Source organism: Arachis duranensis, chromosome 7 (genome assembly GCF_000817695.3).
Source record: "Arachis duranensis cultivar V14167 chromosome 7, aradu.V14167.gnm2.J7QH, whole genome shotgun sequence".
In the NCBI taxonomy this organism is placed as follows: domain Eukaryota; kingdom Viridiplantae; phylum Streptophyta; class Magnoliopsida; order Fabales; family Fabaceae; genus Arachis; species Arachis duranensis.
In genome coordinates, this window is record NC_029778.3 from 23,647,960 (window position 1) to 23,672,193 (window position 24,234).

The 24,234-nt window shown below is 31.5% G+C and overlaps 1 protein-coding gene across 1 annotated transcript; it reads right to left on the reverse strand.

Annotated features, from left to right (window-relative positions):
* Positions 1-14,071: 14,071 nt before the first annotated feature.
* LOC107458323 (zinc finger CCCH domain-containing protein 66) lies at positions 14,072-17,355 on the reverse strand. Its single transcript, XM_016076530.3, has 2 exons — positions 17,172-17,355; positions 14,072-16,586 (listed from the first exon to the last, which is right to left on the reverse strand). The coding sequence occupies exon 2, from the start codon at positions 16,546-16,548 to the stop codon at positions 14,443-14,445; it is 2,106 nt and encodes a 701-aa protein (XP_015932016.1). The 5' UTR covers positions 16,549-16,586; positions 17,172-17,355; the 3' UTR covers positions 14,072-14,442.
* Positions 17,356-24,234: the final 6,879 nt, after the last annotated feature.

Genomic DNA, 24,234 nt, shown 5'->3' on the forward strand with positions numbered 1-24,234 from the left:
CAATCTTCTTTCGTCAGGTGGTAGACACGTATTGCTTAAGGCAGTGGGAGAAGCTATTCCTATTTATACATTGTCTTGCTTCAAGTTGCCTGATGGTTTAATTTCGTAAATTCACTCTCTACTTTCTCAGTTCTGGTGGGGACAAAAAGGTTCTGAAAGGAGGATGGCTTGGATTAGCTGGGACACTATGACTCGCTCACGAAAAGAAGGAGGCCTTGGATTTAAAGATCTCAGAATCCAAAATCTGGCGCTTTTAGGCAAATAGTTTTGGCGACTTGTAACACAGCCTACTTCCTTATTATCCAAAATCTTAAGAGGTAAATACTTTAGCATTGGTAATGCTATAACGGCATAAATTGGAGTCTTACCTTCTTGGGGATGGAGGAGCATACTGGAAGGCCGAAAGATTGTTGAAAAAGGTCTTAATGGGCTGTGGGTACTAGTGAGGATATCCGAACCTTTGAGGATCCTTGGGTGCCTCCTCCGTATCCTTTAATGATTTCTGACATGCCAAATAGACAGGTTATTTCTGAGTTGTTTCCAAGAGTTAAAGATCTAATTACTGAAGATAGAAATTGGAATCAGAATCTCATTCAAGAACTATTTCCCCAAGACGTTGCAAACAAGATTTTGTCAGTTAAAATTCAGCAGAGTAGGGACAAATTGCAATGGGATTTGAACAAATCCAAGCAATATGATACAGCTTCAGGTTACAGAATTGGCTATTTATTTTACCATCTGCCTCTGGAGTTTTGCCCTAATTATATGCAGTAGAAAAAGCCGTGGATTGATCTATGGAAGTTGAACTTGCCTCACAAAATTAAGCTATTTATCTGGAAAGCTCTCCATGGCTAACTTCCGGTGCTTGCTCAGATTCATCACCGCATCCCATCTATATCACCAATATGCCCTTGCTGTCATGAAGCAACGGAAATAGTCACTCATTGTTTGATCGATTGCTCTAGAATTAAAGACGTATGGTCTCAGAGTTATCTTCGTGACTGTCTTCCCCCTCAGAGTTCTAACGACTTTTGGACATGGTGGATAGCATCAACAGAGATACTTAACCCGTTGAAGAATGCTGACCGTAATCCTCAATTGCTTGCCATCATTTGCCGGAACTGCTGGAAAGCTTGCAACCAGTTGATTTTTGAAGGTTCTACTTCTATGCCGTCTGCCATTCTAGCAAGCTCTGTCAAGTTGCTCCGTGAAATCCAAAGAACTCCCAATTTAAGTCGTCATCTCCATGAGACAAGCTCTTAGGTGCATTCAATTTGATTTATCATTATTTCTTCTTTAAGATTTTTCTTCGTTTTTCGACCACGCACCGTTGGATGAATACCTTCAGTGTAGTGTTTTTGGGAAATTCCCACCTTTTATTATGCTGTCCTGCTTTTAGACATCTTTATATTTCATTTTTTAATAATTAATGAAAATAACCTATTATCTTTGAAAAAAAAAAAGAAATGGTTATTTTAGTCATAATGTATGACAATAGAATTTAATTTGTAGATGAACTATTGGGCCATTACCAAAACATTTCAACCAGCCCATTATCATTTTTATAAATTAGTCATAATGAACAAATTTAATTAGTTAAAATACCTAGTTATCATGTGTTGTGGGGCTCAACATAATCTGTATAAAAACTTCAAATTACAGAAAATGTCTTCAATTATACTCTTTTTCTGGATACTTGTTTCACAATAATATTGACAACAAAATATATAGGTATAGAAAGAAACTTCTTTTTATACCATAAAATTCACCTTATTTATAATAAATACTGTTTTGAGATTAGTATTTTTTTAATAACTAAATACGTTATTTTTTTGTTTTATTAATTAAAAATATCTTAAATACATAATTAATTAGTAATAACTTTATTTTTATATTGATATCAAAATATTTAATATATAAATATTATTTTTTAAAAATTTTATATATAACTGTATATCCATTTATATATCAGAGTTTATTGTGTTTAAAAATTTTAATTAGGTTCACAATCTTAAAATGATACAAAACCTTATCTAATTATTAATTTTGGACCTCCCTCTGTCCAACCTTGTACATGTTCACATACATATGTTAAGTTTCCGGTTACTTCACAACAGACCTAAGAATAACTTTAATTAAATTATTGTAAGCCAATGAACGAAATATCAACTTTTCATTGCCCATAGAGTTGTCAATTTTCGTTTTTCTGATAAAAACATTGAGCTGGCAATCATGGACCAAATTCATTTCAAAGGTCTAAATAAGGTAGCGTTTATTTTTAGGCGAATTCTCCCATGCCTATTAGTTTGCTGCCGAAGTTGCCGAAAAATGGGTCCCAACAGTTATTAAAAGTGGTAACTCTTCAAATAAAAAGCGTCACCCAATGGAAAAAAGTAAATTAGAAGATTTAAGAGAAGAAATAATTAAATTATCAAAATTAATAGATCAAAAACTAATGATTTTGACTAATGTCAATTGCAATGACACTGAATTTTTAAAATCAATACAAAATGATTTTTCTCAAAATCTTAATTTTACTTTAAGTTTTATTGAAGGAATTCAAAAACCTGAAAAAACTTATATTTCACACGGAGTTTCTAAAAAATGTTATCATGGAGATAATTATCCCCATCTTCATCATACTTTTAATCCACAATTAAACTCTATAACAGATATGCTTGAAGAATTATTAGTTTCTATAAAATTTCAGAAAAACAAAGAAAAAGAAGAGCCTAATATAATAAATAAAATTGAACAGATACTTGATAAACATTTTCAAAAAGAAATTCCTAAGAAAGAAGAAGTCCAAAATATAATCGATACAACAAATCTAAAGGTTAGACCACCTCTGAAACTATGAATATTGATGAAAAATTAGAAGAAGTTACAATGCTTTTTAAACAATTAAAAATGGCTCAAGAAGACAATTCTATGGAGCAAGGTTTTCAGATTAAAGAAGAACCAGAAATTTCTGAAAGAGAAGAATATGTTTTAGACTATTCAACTGATGAAGAACCAGTACATCCAGTACAAGTAAAAGATGAAGCTGGAACATCTGGAAATAATAATCAAACCCAATTTAAATGGGAAACAGGCTTTGAAAATTATGCCTTCAAAAAAGGATTTATAAGCAAAAATTCGAAATATACTAAAATACCATCTAAATACGTTCCTAAAATTCAAGAACTAGAAGGAGAAAAAATGCTTGATCTAGATTGCAAAAAGAATGAAAAAGAAATTTTTGAAAATTTGATGAACTCTTTTCTATTAGAAGCTTATACAAACCCAAAATTAAATGAATTATCTGAAATGGATATCTGGAATTTCATAGGATTCCACACTAAAGGAACTATAAGAAATTATATGTTATCAATAGATAATAAAATAATAGAAGAATTAGCTGCAAAAACAACAGCTTATGATAGAATAGCACACATAATGAGAGTTCTATACAAAGAATTTTTTGGAAAAAATGTAATAAATCATGGAAAAGAAATTTCTGAAAAAGAGTATTTAGAAGCAAAAAATCATTTGGCCAATATTCAAATATTCGATCTATGCTATATAGAATCCTATATTTGTGAATATAGAATATATTATTATAAATTAAAAGAAGAAGATAAAAATCATTATCTTAGCATGTATATCACAAAACTTCCATATCCTGTTAATGAAATTATTATGGGAAGATTTATAAGAGAAATAAATAATAAAACAATTGAAAATAATTTCGGTGGAGCAACATCAGCAATAAGAGAAGAAATAAAAGAACGCTGTATGCAAGAAGCTACTCAGAAAAGATTTAATAATATAATTAGAATTTGTTGTCAAGATAATGAAGAAATTTCTCAAAAATATGGTTCTAATAAAAATTTTCGGAAATACCATCCTTATAAAAATATCCAAAGAAAAAGAAAATATCACTTTAGAAAAAGAAAATATTATCCAAATTGGAGAAAAAAGAGATATTTTAGAGAAAGAAGTATCAATAAAAAACAAAAGAACTATTGCCCAAATAAAAAAGAAAACTGTAAATGTTGGTATTGCCAAGAAGAAGGACATTATGCAAATGAATGTCCAAAAAAGAAGGATAAAAAAGACCTAACCAAACAATTGGAAGTTGCAAAAACTTGTTTTATGGAACCTTTAGAAGAATCTGATGATGAACTAAAATATATTTTTGAATATGTCTCAGAAACAGACTCAGAAACAAACTCAGGAACTGAGTAATAGCGCTACATTTATTACTGTAAAAATTACAGAAAAATTTATTAATGCCTTCATAGACACAGGGGCAACAAAATGTTTTGCAAGTTCAAATATAAAGCTTAACTGGAAAAAGTTAGAAAATCCACTAAGAATTAGAATAGCTGATAAATCTATACACAAAATTAATTTAAAAGCAGAAATGGTTGAAATATTCATTCAAAATTACAGATTCATTGTCCCATCTATATATAAATTAGAATCTGGAATAGATTTAATTATAGGGAATAATTTCCTAAAGCTATATCACCCTTTTATCCAAGAATTAACATATATAGTTCTAAAAGCCCCATATGATTCCTCTCTAAATCAAAAGGCAAAATTAATAAAAATTCCAACTACTACTATAAACGAAATTTTAAAATTTAAAATATTTTCTATATTAGAAGAATGTTATTTAAACTTATTTTTTCAAATAAACATTCCTAAAAATAATCTTGAAATTAAAATAGAGCAACTTTTAAATGAAGTTTGTGCCGAGAATCCTCTGGATATTAAAAATACAAATAAAGAATTAGTAAATATTAAATTGAAAGATCCTTCAAAAGAAGTAAATGTTCAAAATAGAATCCCTTATTCAGCAAGGGATAAGGAAGAATTTTCAATAGAATGTAAAGATCTTTTGGAAAAAGGAATTATAAGACTAAGTAAAAGCCCTCATGCGGCCCCAGCTTTCTATGTTGAAAACAATAACGAAATTAAAAGAGGAAAACGAAGAATGGTTATTAATTATAAAAAAATGAATGAAGCAACCATAGGAGATGCTCATAAGCTCCCAAGAAAGGACTCCATCCTAGAAAAGATCAAAGGAGCAACTTGGTTTTCATCGCTCGATGCAAAATCAGGATATTGGCAACTTCGTTTAGACGAAGAAACAAAGAAATTAACTGCTTTTACTTGTCCAACAAAAGAGTCAACAGGAGTATTACTCTACGAATGGAATGTCCTACCATTTGGACTAAAACAAGCTCCAGGTATTTATCAGAGATTTATGGAAGAAAATTTAAAAGATTTAAATGAGTTTGTTCTAGTTTACATTGATGATATATTAATCTTTACAAAACAAGATAAAGAAGATCATCTTCAAAAATTACTAATTGTCTTAGAAAGATGTAAAGAAAAAGGTTTAGTCCTTAGTAAAAAGAAAGCTAAACTAGCAAAACAAGAAATAGAATTTCTCGGATTAATTCTATCTACTGAAGGGAAGTTAAAACTTCAACCAAATGTATTAGAAAAAGTAGATTTATTTCCTGATAAAATGGAAGATAGAAAACAATTACAAAGATTTTTAGGATGCATAAATTATATTTCTGATCAAGGATTTTTAAAGAATATAACAGACTATACTAAAAACTTATTTTCAAAAATAAGTATAAAAAAGACTTGGAAATGGGAAGAAAAGGATAGCTTGCAAGTTCAAAAAATTAAAGAACTTTGTAAAAATCTTCCAGAACTTTATATTCCAGAAGAAGATGATTATTTAATAGTAGAAACAGATGCTTCAGACAAGACCTGGTCAGGCTGTCTAAAAGCTAAAAAAGCTGAAAAAAGCTTGAACAAAGAAAAAGAATCACTAGATTCCAAACATTCCTCAAAGGAATTACTATGCAGATATATCTCTGGGACGTTTACACCAGCAGAACAGAGGTATACTACCCATGAAAAAGAAACTCTAGCAGCAATAAAAACTATTAAGAAATGGAGGATTGATCTACTTCCCAAGGAATTTACATTACGAACAGACTCAAGTTATTTAACAGGTTTTATTAGATATAATTTACAAGCTGATTATAATCATGGTCGTCTGGTAAGATGGCAAATATTTTTATTACAATATCCAATCAAGATTGAATATATTAAAGGAAATAAAAATATTATTGCAGATACATTGACAAGAGAATGGAGTTCATTGTCAACACAATGAATCAAGAAATCCAGAAGCTTGAACAAGAGCTTGAAAGGTGCAATCACTGCCAGCAGCTAAGAGCTCAAATTCAATCCATCAAGAAGGCCATGGAAGCCATGAAAGTAACCCAACAAGCAACATTACCCACTCCAATACCAATGCTGACAACACCATCAGAGTTCAGCCAGCTAAGCGTGGTGGACCAGCCACAAAACCCAAAACCAAAACTAATTTTTTCTGAAAAAATCCCTGAAAATAAAACTCTGGCAGAAATAGTTAAAAAATCAACTCAGGACAAAAAATATTATGTCATCTATAATGGCCCAATGAAAGGAGTCTACGACGATTGGGCTAAAGCAGCCCCATTCATCCACCAGCCCAAAACTATTCACAAAGGAGGATTTTTGACAATAGAAGAAGCAAAAGAATCCCTCAGAGAATATGAAGTGCTCCACCCAGAACAAGTTCTAAAAAGAGCTGATAAAGCTCCAGCTCAAGCCCAAAAAACTCCAGTCCAAGTCCGAACATGAATGCTGAAAAATATTCCCACAAGAGCCGAAATAAATGACAAGAAAAGGGTCTGCAGATCAAACTGTAGAGAAACCTTAAATCTGGTTCTAAACTGGACTCTAGACCCTTAAATTTGGTTCTAAACTGGACTCTAGACAAAAGAGCATTATTGGGATATTATCCCATTAACAAAGAACAGCTAACAAAGCTGGTAATCTTCCCAGAGGCTTCACCCTCTGATACATATCAGTTTTTCCAATACGGATTAATTGATACGATCCTAATTTTTGACAATTTAAATATTATTAAAGAATTTCCTGCAGGTTTTATAGATGCAGTGAAAAAATTTAAAAATATGATTGATGCAAGAGAACCAAGGGATATATCCCTAAAATTTACAAGTAGTCAGCCAATCTTCAATGAAGAAGGAGAATGTTTGATCCCAGCATTTCAAGTAGTTTTCATGTCAGTCTTCCCAGGAGACTTTCAACCAATAGAACAAATTCAAGATCTATCAATTTATAGCGACGAAGGAAGATTGGCCAGCACATTGGCAAGAGTCTTCGAGAGAGCCCAAAAAATAAACAAAGAATCCAAAACAAGAATAAACTACAAAAGCAGAAGCACTCTAATTGTTTCTAGTAAAAGAAACCAAATTGAATCAAGAGAAATGAGACTCCTAGTGGATTTTGAATCAGCATTTTACAACTTTTCTGGGTTACTAGAAAAGCTTCCTGACGGAATAAGGAGGAATCTATGCCATTTACTAAAAGACAAAGAAGACCATAGGTGCCAGCTGTGCACCTCAGAAATGTCTGAAGAAAGCAACAATGCTGAAGACCCCACCCACGTGGAAAAAGAAGTGGATGAGACATCTGAGTCATCCATCAACATTATTGTTGAATGATGTAAGAGCTTACGTCACAAAGGCACCAATAATGTAGTTGGTGCGAATTCAGTGCTCAGTGACGCATGCAATGACGTCACAAGAAGGGTAAGGATGGGATTTGTCCATCAGACCCAACCATTATAAATAGAGTGCTAAGTCATTTGAAAGATCATCAGAAATCAGAAAGCAGGAAGCTTAGAGTACTCACAGGCCAGGAGGACGAAGAGGAAGTAGCTGAGGCGATTCTGGAGTCTGATCCATTAGAAAAATCATTCTAAAAAACTCCCCTCTGGAGTTAAAAAACTCCCCTCTGGAGTTAATTTGTAAAAACTCCCCTCTGGAGAAATACCTATTGTAAAATAACATTAAATAAAAGTTCATCTCCAGAAAGGTACATCTTCATCTCAATCTTTTTATATTATGAATTACTTAGAAGATTTGGAAATAACTGAAGAATCTGATTATTATAAAATAACTGCTTTACTTGATAATGAAAAGCAAGCTATTTTAAAATCAGAACTAGATCTCAAAGCAAATGATAATTTTAAACAAAGCTTTCTAAAAGAAATTTTTAATAGAAAGAACATAATATATTATGGAAAAATGCAGTTTGAAGCACCTGTAAAAATAGAATCTGCTAATGGAGAACTTGAAATAGCCCTAATAGATGAAGAACAAATAAACGAACAAATAAAGAAAATTAAAGATCAACAAAAAAGATCTAAGATTGGATGGATTCATATTAGTACTATCCAAGTTTTAGTAAAATCAACATATATGAAAGGAATTAATTCACCAATAAGTTTAGCAATTTGTGATAAAAGAATTATTGATCCCACAGATCAAATAATTGGAATTATTCATGGAAATTTGGCAAATGTAAATGTTAAATTTAATACCCATATTGGATATGCTATCCCCTTATCAACAAAGAATTTTGATAGATCCATAAGCTTAGCTTATAAGTTTCATAGACAAAGTCTAATGGAACAAAACGACGAACCTTTTTCAATTACATATGCAATAAACTATGCATTAACTAATAGTCATCATAGTATAGAATTTAAAAACAAAGAAGGAATTTATATTGATGATTTATTCGAGAAGGTTGTTAAAACTGAAACACCAAGGCGCAAACCTATTGAAAAACCAGCTTTATTATTAAGGGAAACATCAAGAAAATCGTGTTCCTCTAGTTTTCGAATAAGAGAATCCAAAATCAATAGTCCTTTAAGTTTATCCCATTTAAAAGATGATGAAAAAGATTCTGAAATAAGAGAATTGACAAAGAAGATTGAAACACTAAATGAAACCTTAAATAACAAGCTATGACAATAAATAAAGAAGAAATATATGTGTCTTATCAAAATAAGAAACAAGAACTCTTTGAAAGAGAAAATCATTTGAAATATTTAAGGTTTTCTGAAATAAATCAAAGAGCTTTTGAAGCTTTAGTATTATCTTATAATAATCTGAAAAAAGAAGTCGAAGATTTAGAAAGAATAATAGAATCTTTAGAAAATAACAATGAAGCTATGGCAGAAGATGCAGAAATTGTAATATGAAAGTCTTTCAAAAAAGTCTTATTTCTTTAAAAACAATTAAAAGAAAAATGAAAACAAGGATGATGGCTATAGCCATAAAAATAAGAAATTTGGCAACTGAATCTTCAGATTTAGAAGCAGAGATCAAAAGGGTAAATAAAAAGATAATTAAAACAAGGAGATTAATACAACGTTTTAAAACTAAAAAATCGGTCAAAAATTTAAAAGAAAATATTAAGAATAAACAGATTTATCGTGCTCGTAGATTACAGTATCTTCATATACAAAATATGATTGCATTACAAGCTTTTGAATCAAGAATACATGTTCAAAATATTCAAGTAATGCAACCTCTACAGGATGAACCTCTAGAACAAGTACAAATTGAATCCGAACAAGAATTACAAGTACTTTTATCACCTTTATAAAATCCTATAATCTAAAAAGCATATAAAATGCCTGGTATAGCAAATCAAACACTACAAGATTTAAAAAATGATTTAAATTTTCAGAAAAATCAAAAAAGATATTATGAAGTAAGATTACAGAATAGTAACATTTACACAAGAAATAGAGAAGAAGTAGAACAATTCTGTAAAAATTGTATAGATTGTATAACAAGAGAAATAGAAAAATTGCTAGAAGAAATAGAAGAATTTAATAATGCAAACCTAACCCAAGAAAGATATTTCAAAAATTTATTAATACGAGCAAAACAAAAATTTTAATTTCAATATTATTAAAATATTGTCAAAATTAGTTGTCAAAATTAGTAAAAATTTGGTATCAGAGCCAAGTTAACGATTTAGGGTAACACCTTATCTTTAAACAACATTTTAACATCGTTTATGATTTCCTATTACCCTTTGCCACGTATTTTCGGCAACATTTCGGCAAAAAGTTGTAGGCACCGAAGAACGCACCTTATTTTTATAAATTGGGACGATAGAGAGATTAAAATTTAATATTATATTTAGTAGTTAAAGATTAAAATTTTATTTATTTAATTTTTTAAATTTTAAATTTACTCATCAATTTTTATATTTATTTTGAACTAAATATAATAATAAGATATAGTTCAATCCAAAATATTTTACACTAAATTTTATCGACCTTAAAAAAGAGGATTTGAATCAAGACATTCTTTTAAAATTAAAAGCATAAAATAGAGTAAGTAAGGGATTTTTTAGTTTTAATTTTCTGTAATTACAAAAGATGAAGAGAGAACAACACTAGCAAATATCTTATTCAACCTCGAAGTACAATGAAATTTACTTCCAGAATCCACCACAATTATGGTAGAATTTCACTATATCAATCTTAAAATTATAATCACAATTTCAAGATAAAGACAAAAACGATCAAACTAAACCGGTTAACCGCCAAGACAAACAAAGTATCCACTGTATTTCACAAACTGATTTCCTAACAAAACAAACTCTCCAAAGCAGAACGAATCAAGACTCGAACAAATTAAAATTATGTAGTATTTTTTTCTTAATTTAAGACTTGTCACCCATAGCTTTTTTCCAAATATTCTTTCAGAATATCATATGTCTTTTGTTAGTACTAGGAAGACTCAAAATGAATATAAAAAACAGACAAAGGTAAAAAAGAACGACGTTCAATTGTGCAAAATTTTCTTTTTGAATTATTCTTTTTAAGTGTTCTCCAATATGATTCTTCTTCTTATATCTAAAAACCAAATTAATGTTAACCGTTGCAGCAGATTAATCTGCATTGAAGATAAGATCCTTTCTTTTTTTTATACAGCTGTAAATCTTTCCTTAAGGATGATACTATCCTTTCTTTTAACAGTAACACACCTCCTTCATAATTACTTCAAATCTTACTTTTAGTTTTAATGGGTGATTCTTTCCAAATCTGTTTCAATTACTACAATAAGCTTACTTGCTGTCCATAATCATTATATTGTTATGTTTCCTTTTTCTATTTTTTGCAACAACAATGTCTTTTAATTTGACACTAAAAATAAGTATTTATATCAATTTTAAAGCTGAAATTTTATAACATATTAAATCAAGCTATTAATCAATCAATCAATATAATTAATTAAATATTTATCATCACAAATAATTGTAAAATCATTTTTAGATTTAACATACACTAAATACAATAATTTAGTCTCTTGTCTTTTAATTTCTATCTCGCAATCTCAATCTTTCAGTTTCATTCTCTCTTCCAAACACAACTTAAGTGAAATTGTTCAATGTCCTAAGTAAAATAAATAAGAGTAATACCCCAAATAGGTCCCCAAAGATTTGGCGGTCTAACAGATTTGTCCCCTAGAAAAATTAACTAGGTCCCAAGTCCCTAAGATTACTAGATATATGCCATATAGGTCCCCAAGACAAGTTGAACCGGTTTACATGACACTCTCTCTTCTACGTGGAGGTTGTAGGTGTGACATGTCAGGTAAAGCAACACGTGTCACGCTCAAGACAGATTAGTCCCTGAACACGTGGCTAAAACGACGTCGTTTTGGGACAATGCCAAACGACGCCGTTTTGAGGGGACAGATTCGTCCCCACCTTTGTTCCCTAGTTCTCGAAACTTCGACTTTCTAAAGTCAAATAGGTCCCCAAAAATTTTGTTATAAGTCAAAAAGGTCCCTGAATTTATAGTATATATATCAAATTGGTCTCCTCGAATTAAGCAACTAGAACCATAATTAGAATCAAATCATGATGAAATTATCCAAAGTATGTCAAAATATGCAGTCTCAAGCACATGAAATGGCAGATCTCAAGTATAATTACAGTCAAGTGAAAGTCTTGTGGTCATGGTAACCCAAGTCCAAGTAAAATTTCTATAGATCAAAAAAACAGATCAAGTCAATGTCCATTGGGAGAAATTTTTTTTATTTCTCCATTAATGTACACAAATACCCCTTTGTTGTCTCTAACAAAACTTTCACTACAGTAAAATACAGGTACCATGTCTTTACTCATCTAAATACCAAAAAATAAAACTCTGTCACAAGTTAACCAAACAACCAACACAATACAACGTCATAATAGAATAAAAAATTCAAATACCTAAATTATTTTTGTTATTATCAAATATCTATCTGTAACCACTTCACATCTCTCACTTAAGCTACACCTACAACAAATTGTCTTTGATCTACTCTAAACATACATCACATGCACGTTCATCATACTTCACTCTTTAATGCCAATTTAATACGGCAAAAACTAACTTAACTTATCTCGAACAATGGCGATATACACGCCACACCACCACCAAGCAGTCCTTGTTCACACTGTCAAAGCACCATTACGAACTTGGATAAACGTTAATGGAGGTGAAGAATATGAAGGGTTAGGTCGTAAAATCTAGGTGAGGGTTTGGGATACTTGTAATTTTACAAAGAGAAAGGGAGAGGATACATTTTTTTTATACAAGTTATCTACTGACGAATTTTAATTGTTTAACTGTAATTATACTTGAGATCTGTCATTTCATGCGCTTGAGCCTACATATTTTGACATACTTTGGATAATTTCGTCATGATTTGATTCTAATTATGGTTCTAATTGCTTAATTCGAAGGGACCAATTTGATATATACTATAAATTCAGGGACTTTTTTGACTTATAACAAAATTTTTGGGGACCTATTTGACTTTAGAAAGTCGAAATTTCAAGAACCAGAGAACAAAGTTGGGGACGAATCTGTCCTCTCAAAACGGCGTCGTTTGGTGTTGTCCCAAAACGACGTCGTTTTAGCCACATGTTCAGGGACTAATCTGTCCTGAGCGTGACACGTGTTGCTTTACCTGATACGTCACACCTACAACCTCCACGTAGGAGAGAGAGTATCGTGTTAACTAGTTCAACCTGACTTGGGGACTTATATGACATATATCTAGTAATCTTAGGGACCTAGGACCTAGTTAATTTTTTTGGGGACAAATCTATCGGACCGCCAAATCTTTGGGGACCTATTTGGGGTAATACTCAATAAATAAGTTTTTTAGTTTTCCTTTTATTCATGTTGTCTCTTCCTATCAACTTAAATTTTTAGGATGAGTGATTTTATAACATAATATTAGGATTTTATGTTCCAAAGATAAAAAATTTAATTCTTAGTGAGTCCAAAAAATTTTTTTGGAATGAATAATTTTATAACAAATTTTAAATACAAAAAAAGTTAAACTTTTGTAATTTGTTTTCTTTATAATCTCATATCACTGAATAGGAAATATGTGAAAAATGAAAAAAGAAAAAAAGAAAATTTTAGAATAACAAAATAAGTTGCAATTGCCAATTGAACAGCAACGGAAACTATTCTGATTTTCAAATAATTGAAAAAATAAAATAAATTAAGTTTGTTAAAAGCATATCTTTAACTAGCAAATGCAATTAAAATTCTACATTCTTTGGGAGCTGCAACTGTAGCTGAGTCAACTTATGGTTATAGATGGAGCAAAATGAAATCAGAATCGGTGAATCACAAACGTATGCTCATTCACGATTCTGCGTGAATCCAAAAAGAAAAAATCAAACAAAAGTTGAAAACTAAATGGTTTTTTCTTTTTCAAAATTACAAAAAGTAGTGTTGTTTACACATAACAAGTGGCATGCATATAGTAGCTCAACAATGTTTAGAAAAAACCTCATTGGACCGACTTAAAAAGTTGTGTGGCTCAGAATTGTTTTACAATAAGAGAAAATCTTATGCCATCATAAGTACTTTTAATCAACACGACACACATAAAGACCTGTGTTAGGGGTAATTGGGTAAATACCATTTTCTTTATCTGCAAAGTATATCACTATATCATGTGAAAATTGGAAAGATTAAGTTTTGCCCAAGATGAATTAAGATTCTTATTCCATTGCTGCAATAATAAGAATAACTCACAGAACTACAGCAAAAACAGTTAAAACAGCATACAAAACAAACTTAGAAAGATGAAAGGACCATGAATGAGTAAAAAGCAAATTGGGAATCGGCATTTATGTAAAATATTACATCTTCACTACTTTGTTGAACTTTTGGCATAAATTGAAAGTTATAACTTACAACTCAATAGATGATAACTAATAACAAAATAGGATTAGGGGAAAAAAATCAAATTAATTAATTACCCTAGACTAAAGGGTAGTTGCTGACTTGCTGGAGCACAAAACAAGCATCCAGGTCTACATATTCTTGCATTTTGAGTCTAATCTTACCTTTGGTTTACACCTTTTCCATCTAATTAAGTTGTATAAAAACTCAAATAAATAAATTAGCAAATAAATGAAACTGTTGAGAGTTGCAAGGAAGAGCCGCAATCCAATAATTAGCATTTGATCTCATGCCACCATTTGCTCCTGGTCAATGTACATTTGCTCCAACCATGCTGGAATCACATCTGTTCCATTGTTGAGATGACATTGCAGCTGTTGCTGATCTTCGGCACTAAACTGGCCGGGCTCTGGCTGTGCCGGAGCGTCCTTCACAAGCGAGCTAACCCAAGACACGTCCGGCACGTCAACTTTTGCAGCTGACATTCTGGTCGCAGCCCTGGGCGAGGGAATATTGCTGCTGCTTCGAAATCCAAAAGAAGCAGATTTCCTCAGCTTGTTCAGCTCTTCGCCCTGCATCGGCCAGTCCAATTTTCCATCATGAGAGCCCCAATGAGAATATGCCAAAGAAGGCTTTGCTGCCACAGAGGTGGCCAGCGAAGGAACCTCAGAATGACGGTTTCCCATGCTGCGCTCGATGAAGCTCTGGCTCCGCTGTGAAAAGGCAGCAAGTCTTGGATTAAAAGCCAGTGCAGTCGGTTCCCCTGATGGATCAACCCTGGATTTTGGGGATCCAATCACTTTCGGAGAAGGAAGGCCAGAAGAATAGCCTCGCAGCTGCTGATTCATGTTCTGGCGCATCTGCAATCCAGTTGGAAGATGTAACTGAGGTCCTGCAGCATCAAATGAGATTCCATTGAATTTGGACAAAATTGACGGGTCGACAGACCCAAAAGTGTCGTCAAGGTTAGTAGGCATCACTCCTGAAAGCCTATTTAGATCTGCAGCACGATCGCCCAAAGAATAATGATAAGATGGATTATTATTAGTCAAGGAATTTCTCCAACCGGAAGGGGAGGAAAGACCAGTCATCTCATCCATCATTAGCATAAGCAATTCAGTATCCGAATTAATATCGCTAGCAGCTAAAGCAGTTTTCAATCTGCTGCTTCTAGGAAGCTGCAGGGTTGGGATGTTAGATTGAGTCTGCCACATGGATCCGGAGAGAGGAGAGGAAGATCCAGAAGGAGTCAAAGGCGGTGTTGACGCAGGTGGTATCATAACAGATGGAGAACCAAGTGTTATTGGGCTAACTGGACCCATATCCAATGAAGAACCACTGGAGTAGGATCTAGGAGATGGCATAGCCGAACCAGTAGAAGCATAGAGGGGGCGAAGCTCCTCAGGCTTGTGTGCAAAGAAGCAAACTCTTCTTGTACATGCACCCTCGTCCTTGCAAAGCCGGGTCCGGTACTGGGCAGGATGAAGCCAACACTCGAAAATACCATGTGCATACTCGCATAAATCTCCCTTGCTGCATGACCCCTTACGGAATTCAGGACAAGGCACACAGCTATAATGGTATTTCCTTGGATCGCGTCGCCTGGCATTTTCCCCTGGGTGAACAAAGGGACACTCGGTCCAATCATGAGAATAAGCCCTTGAACAAGGCTTCACCTTGAATGTATACATCCTGAACTCGTCAGTACCATATATCCCGTTCTTTATGTCAGGAAGAGAGTGATCAACAGGATAATCCTTCCGCTCAGCCCCATCTTTCAACACACGGGGCGTGTTCACCACGTTTTCCCTTTGTTGTTCCTCGATTTGGCCAACTACATCCTCTAACGTCTTGTCAGTACCAACTGTACCTTCCAGCATGGCTTGCAGCATCCTCTTCCTTGAATTGGGGATAGAGTTAGCCCCAGAGACAACCAAATCGCAAGGCCGGTTACCATTTGAATCAACAGTACTAACATCTGCCGATGATTCAAGCAAAAGCTTGACAACCTCGAGGGAAGCAGCAGAACCCCCAGCAACAGCACAATGAATTGCAGTAGCCCCATCCGAGCCACTAGCCCTGTTAACATCAACACAGCCAGTTCCAAGAATATAAGCCAAAACTCTCAGGCTTCCAAACATAGCAGCAACCATAAGTGGTGTCCTCTCTTCATAACCCACTTTCTTTGAGCCAAGCCTCCTTCCAAACCACGACCCGGCCTCATCAACATCACAACCCTCTTTCTCAACTGCATCTTTGAAACCAATTAGGTCATCTGCAGCTGCAAGTTCAAGCAAAGCAGATATCTTTTGATGCTGCCCTTCTTCTCTTCCATAATCATCCTCCATAACCAAACCAGTTTGAGTAGGTTTCCTCTTGGAACCGCTGCACATGGATGTATCTTAATCTTCCCTTTAGGGCTCAAAAGAATCTGAAATTTTCACATAAAGAGAACAGGTTCAAGATACCGTGGCACCAAACGTGTTATACTTCATATATAAAGCACAAAAAAAGTGAAAAGCTCAGTTCAATCTAACAAAAACAGAAACCTAACTCGACTCATAAAATTAAGGTGGCATATTATTCCCCCAGTTTGTAATCAGCAATTACTGTTTGAGCAAACCTAACTCGACTCATAAAATTATTATGAAATCATGCATATTATATCAAGCAACCAAGTTACCAAAATCGTGAATCACTAACGAATTTGTAACAAGCATCCTATTTTCACTCATTAAGATTATTTATAGTCACACATAAACAGATAATCATAAAAATCATTCAATTAAAAGAAGATAACAAAAAATTGTAAAATCATATCAACGATTCTCTTTCATCAATTAAAATACACTAATACCTTCCGTTACCTCAATAATTTTCTTAGCAACCAAGGAAAAGGAAAGAAAAAAGAGAAGGAAAAAACATATAAAAAGAAAAGGAGAAAAGTTCCTTTTCTATTTCTTTTCAGCTCAATTTTTTAGAGAGAGATAAAGAGAGAGAAATAGAGAAAGCATACCTTAACAAGAGAAACACACAAAGCAAAAGAACGAAGCTTTGTGTTGAGAGATGAATGAAGCCCTTTGAGTCTGGTTTTGTTGCAACAGCTTTTAAAATGGTGAGGGAGGGGGAGAGGGCTTTTTTTGAAGAGAGAAGAGAAGACTTTTCCTCTTCTACTTTTCTTTAGTTTAGTTTAGTTTTTGATTTTGTGTTATCCTTTTTTTATTAATTTGATTTTATGGTTTTGGTCAAAAAGTGGAACCCACCTAGCTGCCAGTCACCAGTTCCTCCACCTCCATACCATACCAATTCCATTTATTTGTTTAATTATTACCAGAAAAACATGCGTCACATAATCATAGTTTAAATTTGATGCACAATTAATATAATTTTTTTAGCTTGTTATTGTGAAATTATGGATCGGTGCACAGATATGGATTGATAGATAAGTACTTCTCATAGTCAGACTTTTGTACTTTTTTTTTTCTTTTGTATGTGACATAATTAACGGAAGTAATATAAAAACTAAAAAATATATTAATAATATAGGTTTTGAATTTAAAATACAAAATTTTATGAAAAAGAGTTAATAGTTTTAACTTTTTAAGAAGAGTAACTTATTATTTTTATCTATAAAAATTGAAAATGTTGACATATCTATTTATAGAAGATGAAAATTATAATTTGTACTTATAAAAATGGCTTTTGCAAGTAAAAATGTAAAATTATCCAAATCCTAAAAAATTAAATAAAATTTTTAAATTATCCTTTTTCGCCACTACTACTATCGTCTTCCCTCCACTCTCAATGTTCTCGGTGATCCAATTCTAACATCGATCACATTGCCGCTCAGTATCACCACCTCGTCCTCGTCCTCCTCCTCCTCCTCAACCGTCACTCTAACCCCTTCACCGCACACTCCCCCATCAATGTCGATTGCGACTCAACAGTATCAGCACCACCATCACCAACATAATTATCTAACGTATGCTCATCTTCTAGATCTAAAGACGCTGCAAGCAGTGTGAGCGATCCGTTGGGATAGGTAAACCGTCACTCTCGTTAACCTCATCATCCTCACCATCTTCTATCACTGTCAAGCTTAACTGTCTGGCTCTGGAATTCAACACCCTAACGAAATTCATAAAGTACGTGAAAGAGGCTTCTGCATTACATATCTTTGCTTCCATTATTTCGACGATTCGGATCAGGTTCTAGAGAACCGGCTTAAATTTTTTCTGCACACACACTCAAAAGTTGTGACTTTTTAAGGGTTGATCAGAAAATAGTGTCTAGAAAAGACCCAGTTGAGTCCTTCTTCAATTCCATTCAGGTTGTGAAGGAATCGCTGTCTCCTTTAAAAGTGGGTATTCGAAAAGCTGCAAAAGATCTTAAGCACTGCTTCCTATAAGGGCACAAGAATAAAGGCTCAAAAGATGTTTGTTTGATTGCTCAGGTGAAGTAAGGTGGTGAATTTCATATCTGCGATGTGAAGAAGAAGAAAGGATTGTCAATGAAGGTTCCCTTGAAGGTTTTCTTGGATATTTTCTCACATAACTCAGTGAGTAATAATGGTAATGTGAATGTAAATGTGAATGGTGATGAGGTGGATAAGAAGGGTGATGGATCTTCTTCTTGCACCAATTACTTGAAGTTTGCAATGACTTGGTCTTTGTTGGTTAATGGTTTCTTTCAAACTCCCCCAGTTTCTTTCAAAACTGGTAAGGAGGGAGGTGACGGGGTTGGAGTGTCGGAAGAGGTGGAAGGTGAGAGGGAAGCAGAGTCTGCGGTTGAAATCAGAGTTGAAGAGGTGGAGGGAGGAGGAAGGGTGGTGATGGCAGTGGTGGTGATAGTAATGGCAACAATGATGGTGGTAGTTGGGGAGAAAAGTGGTGGCAGAGTTTGGGATTGGAATAGCTCAGAACATTGAAAGAACATTGAGAGAGAGAGAGAGAGGGAGGGAGGGAGAGACGATAGGAGTAGTGATGGAGAGAATGGTAGTTTAAAAATTTTATTTAATTTTTTAGAGTTTGGATAATTTTGCTTGCAAAAGTTATTTTTATGGATACAAATGATAATTTTTGTTTTCTTTGGATAGATATGTAGCGTTTTCAATTTTCATGAGTAGAAACGGTAGTTTACTCTTTTAAAAATAATAAAAAATACATAAATTTTAAAAAAATAAAATATTTAATAAGCACCATAAAAATACTCGTTAACAAATCATGATAATACTGTATAAAAGAATAATTAATTTTAGAATGAATAATATAAAAACTAAAAAATGAGTTTCACTTTAAAATTTATATAGTTTCGAATAATTTGTGTAGTATTTATAGATTTTCATTTAAATCTTTGCTTTATGTTTTTTGTAATGGTAAAATTATATACAAAAACATAGAAAACTATAGATAAAAAATTAAACTCATAATTTTTTTTTTTACCTTAAAAGAGTCTTGAGATCTCTTCTGTTTACTAGAACTGTGAATTGACTATAATTTTATTAGAATAAGTTTATTTTTTAAAAAAATAGAGTCATTAATAAAAGTAAAATTCTTGAACTAATTTTTTTTTTAGCTAAATATTACTGACTGACTCAAGCTAAGCTGTCTCAGGTATAAATGAGGGTGGATAACTTTATTAAAAAATAGGTATATTAGTTGTTTTCTAAATTTTCGTCCATTAAACTTAATTCAAATAACACTATGATTAAAGACGAGAAACCGACATGCAAAAAAACTTTAAAGACCATGAAAGAAAATTTTAATTAATTAGCATCTTATAGTGTTAATTTGGGCATTTGTACAATAACGTTTATTGAATTTTGAGACATTCTTTTAGAGCTAGATATAGCGTAAAATATGAATTTTGTTTGTGTAGAGTAGAACTGACAATATATACTCTACTCACAGATATCCAATTCAGACTAACCTATTCGGGTAGGGTTGTCTATCCGATTCACTGCGGAGTAAGGTAGGGTGCGGTGCGAGTTTACTTACGGGTAGAGTATGATACGGGTTCAGGGTATATCCTACCCTACTATACCCTATCCGTACCCCATAATATATGTAAAAAGTTATGTATGCAGTGAAAAAAGTGAATGTTGAACTCATAATTTTTTTCTTATAAAAATTTTAAATAATTACTAATCTAGTTAATGATCATATTATTTATAATTTTATGTTGGATTTTTTTTAATATTTTATTGTTTTTAATTTTAATTTGAACTTAGTTTTTTATTTTTTATTTTATTAATATGTATGAAATTTGCTATGGTTAAATTTTATATTTGCTTGAATTTTTTTTCTGGGATAAGGTCGGGTAGGGTAAGGTTTAGAACTTTATGCGAATAGGGTTAGGGTTGAGAGATTATCAACCCGCGGGTAGAGTAGGGTAGAGTTTTAAGAAAGTTTTCAATCTGCAGGTACTCTACCTTATCCTACCCATTACCAACTCTAATGTAGAGATGGTAATTGACTCAATGATTATGATTAGAAGTAGAAATAAGTTAGGTCAGACGTCTGCCAAAGACCTACAACCTGGTCTACATTCGATTTGACCTGGTCTGATCTATCCAAAAATAATTTTAAATTTAAACTAATTTAAAATCCTAATTTTATCAATAAATCAGGTCCAAACTTATAATATAGCTTAATAAAAATACCAAATTTTTCTGAAAATCCATTAAAATATAAATAAATATAAAAATAATTTTTTATAATTAAAAAATTTATTAAAATAATTAAATTTATTATATTTTATTATAAATAATTTTTTATATTTTGAATACTTTAAAAGAAACAAACTTTTTAAATATTTTTATTTTTATTTTGATAAAAAATTATATAGATAAAGTCTTTTATTAAATTTTAGACTAAGCCAAACTCAATAATAGATTAGACTTAATACTTAACAAAATCAATCAGATCAGTTAAATACATTATATATCTGATCTGTTAAAAATGAAGTATAATTTAATCCAACGTATTTTCATCTCTAGTTGTCCAACGTGTCTTCCAGATTTAACTAATCTTTCATTCTTTGAGACCTTTAATTTTGAACATCCAAAACTATTATAGTAGATTAAAGAGCTAAAACCTCCACCGTAAAATTAGAAAAGCGATTTTTTGTGTGGATAATCTAATTTTCCATGAATATAATTTATAATATGATTGTCATATATTTTTTTTATCTTTCCGTATTTTTCTAATTTCTTTACAAATTTAGTTGGAACTATTTTTTTTAAAGTAATGACTTTGTTATTTATTTTTCTCCGGAACATTTTTTATCAGTTGTTTATAAAAAAGTATGAAAATAAAAAGACATAAAAGCCTTTTATTAAAAGGTAACATTAAAACTTGAAATATACTTTTTTGATTACCAGTTTACCACTGAGTTTGAATTATATATATTATAATATTTAAGCTGATGTTATCACGTAACAAAATATAGTGAGCTTAACACTTATTTTCCCATAAGTAAACTACTTGAATAGATCTCTCTTTCACTCCTCTAGCTTTGGCTCTTTTATCTTTTTCTTCTTTTGTTTTCATAATCTAATTTGTATACTTTCTACAAGAGTAAACCTACCATTATTTTGATTCATAAAAAATTAAAATATTTGATAAATTTATCTATAAATAATAGATAGTTTTATTCATTTATAATAAATACACGAATTTATTAATGTTTTAAACATTTTTAGATAAAAATAATATAATAGTTTCCTTTTATTAAAAAGCATTTTTTTTCCTTCTAGCCTAAGTAGGCACTCATGCTAGCATATAATAACTACAAAAGTTAATTAAAAATGGAAAATGTTGGACCCAATTCACGGAGTCAATGACAAGGTTTTAAAGTAAATAAAATATAAAATATATAGCATGTTCCTTTTCATCTTAGAAACTTACAGGAAAATAATGCTAGGAAGTAGTCAGGGGTCAAAATTATCGGCTGATTTATCCGTATGTTGTTAGGATTTTTTTATATTAATTTATTAATTTATAAATCGATCCAAACTAATCTCGCTATATATATATATAAGCCAAGTCTTTGGTGGCTATGTCTATGATAATTAGTAGTGGCTAAAACTATATTTTTAACTTAAAAGTGTAGCTCTTCACAAAGAAAAGCGTCACCTAATGGAAAAAAGTAAATTAGAAGATTTAAGAGAAGAAATAATTAAGTTATCAAAATTAATAGATCAAAAATTAATGATTTTAACTAATGTTAACTGTAATGACACCGAATTCTTAAAATCAATACAAAATAATTTTTCTCAAAATCTTTATTTTACTATAAGTTTTATTGAAGGACTTCAAAAACCTGAAAAAACTTATTTTTCATACGGAATTTCTAAAAAATGTTACCATGGAAATGATTCCCCACATCTATATCATACTTTTAACCCACAATTAAATAAATGGCTCAAGAAAATAATATTATGGAACATGATTTTTCAAATAGAAGAAGAATTAGTAAATTCTGAAAATATAGAAAATGAAGAACATATCTTAGATTATTCAAGTGACGAAGAACCAGCAATTCCAATACAAGTTAAAAATGAAGTTGGAACATCTAAGGATAATCAATCTCAATTTAAATGGAAACAGGTTTTGATAATTATGCTTTTATAAAAGCGTTTATAAATAAAGATTCAAAATATACAAAAATACCATCAAAATATGTCTCTAAAATCCAGGAAATGGACGGAGAAAGAATGCTTGACTTAGACTGTAAAAAGAATGAAAAAGAAATTTTCGAAAATTGGTTGAATTCCTTTTTATTAGAAGCTTTTACTAATCCAAAGCTTAGTGAATTGTCTGGAAGAGATATTTGGAACTACATAGGGTTTCATACTAAAGGAACTATAAGAGATTATATGACATCGATAGAAAACCAAATAATAGAAGAATTAACAACAAAAGCAACAGCTTATGATAAGATATTATATAATGATGATTCTATATAAAGAATTTTTTGGAAAAAATATTATAGATCATAAACAAGAAGTCTATAATAAAGAATATCAAGAAGCAAAAAACCATTTAGCTAATATTCAGATATATGATCTATGTAATGTGGAATCTTATATATGCGAATATAGAATACATTATTACAAATTAAAGGAAGAAGATAAAAATTATTATCTTAGTATGTATATAACAAAACTTCCATATCCTGCTAATGAATTTATAATGGGAAGATTTATAAGAGAAATAAATAGAGGAACAATTGAAAATAATTTTGGTGGAGCAACCTCTGCAATAAGAGAGGAAATAAAAGAACGTTGTATGCAAGAAGCAACTCAAAAAAGATTTGCAAATATAATCAGAAGTTGCTGTCAGGATAATGAAGAGATACCTCAAAAATATGGTCTTAATAAAAATTTTCAAAGAAAAAAAAAATATCAATTTAGAAAAGTTTATAAATGCTTTCATAGATTCTGGGGCAACACAATGCTTTGCTAGTTCAAATATAAAACTTGATTGGAAAAAATTAAAGAAACCATTAAGAGTTAGAATAGCTGACAAATCAATACATAAAATTGACCAAAAAGCAGAGATGGTTGAAATTTTTATTCAAAATTATAGGTTCATTGTTCCATCTATATATATGTTAGATTCTGGAATGGATTTTGTCATAGGAAATAACTTTTTAAAGCTATATCATCCATTCATTCAAGAATTAACATATATAGTTTTAAAAGTCCCACACGATTCTTCAATAAATCAAAAATCAAATCGTATAAAAATACCAACTACTACTATAGATAAGATCTAAAAATTTAAAATATTTTTCATATTAGAAACATGTTATTTAAATTTATACTTCCAGATAAATATTCCAAAAAATAATCTTGAAATAAAGATAGAAGAACTTTTGGATGAAATTTGCGCTGAAAATCCTTTAAATATTAAAAATACAAATAACGAATTAGTAAGCATTAAATTAAAAGATCCCACAAAAGAGATAAATGTTCCAAATAAAATTCCTTATTCCACAAGAGATAGAGAAGAGTTCTCATTAGAATGTAAAGATCTTATGGAAAAAGGAATTATAAGATTAAGTAAAAGTCCTCG

What these genes read in the sequence shown, in the direction of transcription:
- LOC107458323 (XM_016076530.3), bottom strand. Translation starts at nt 16,548, where the DNA reads ATGTGCAGCGGTTCCAAGAGGAAACCTACTCAAACTGGTTTGGTTATG.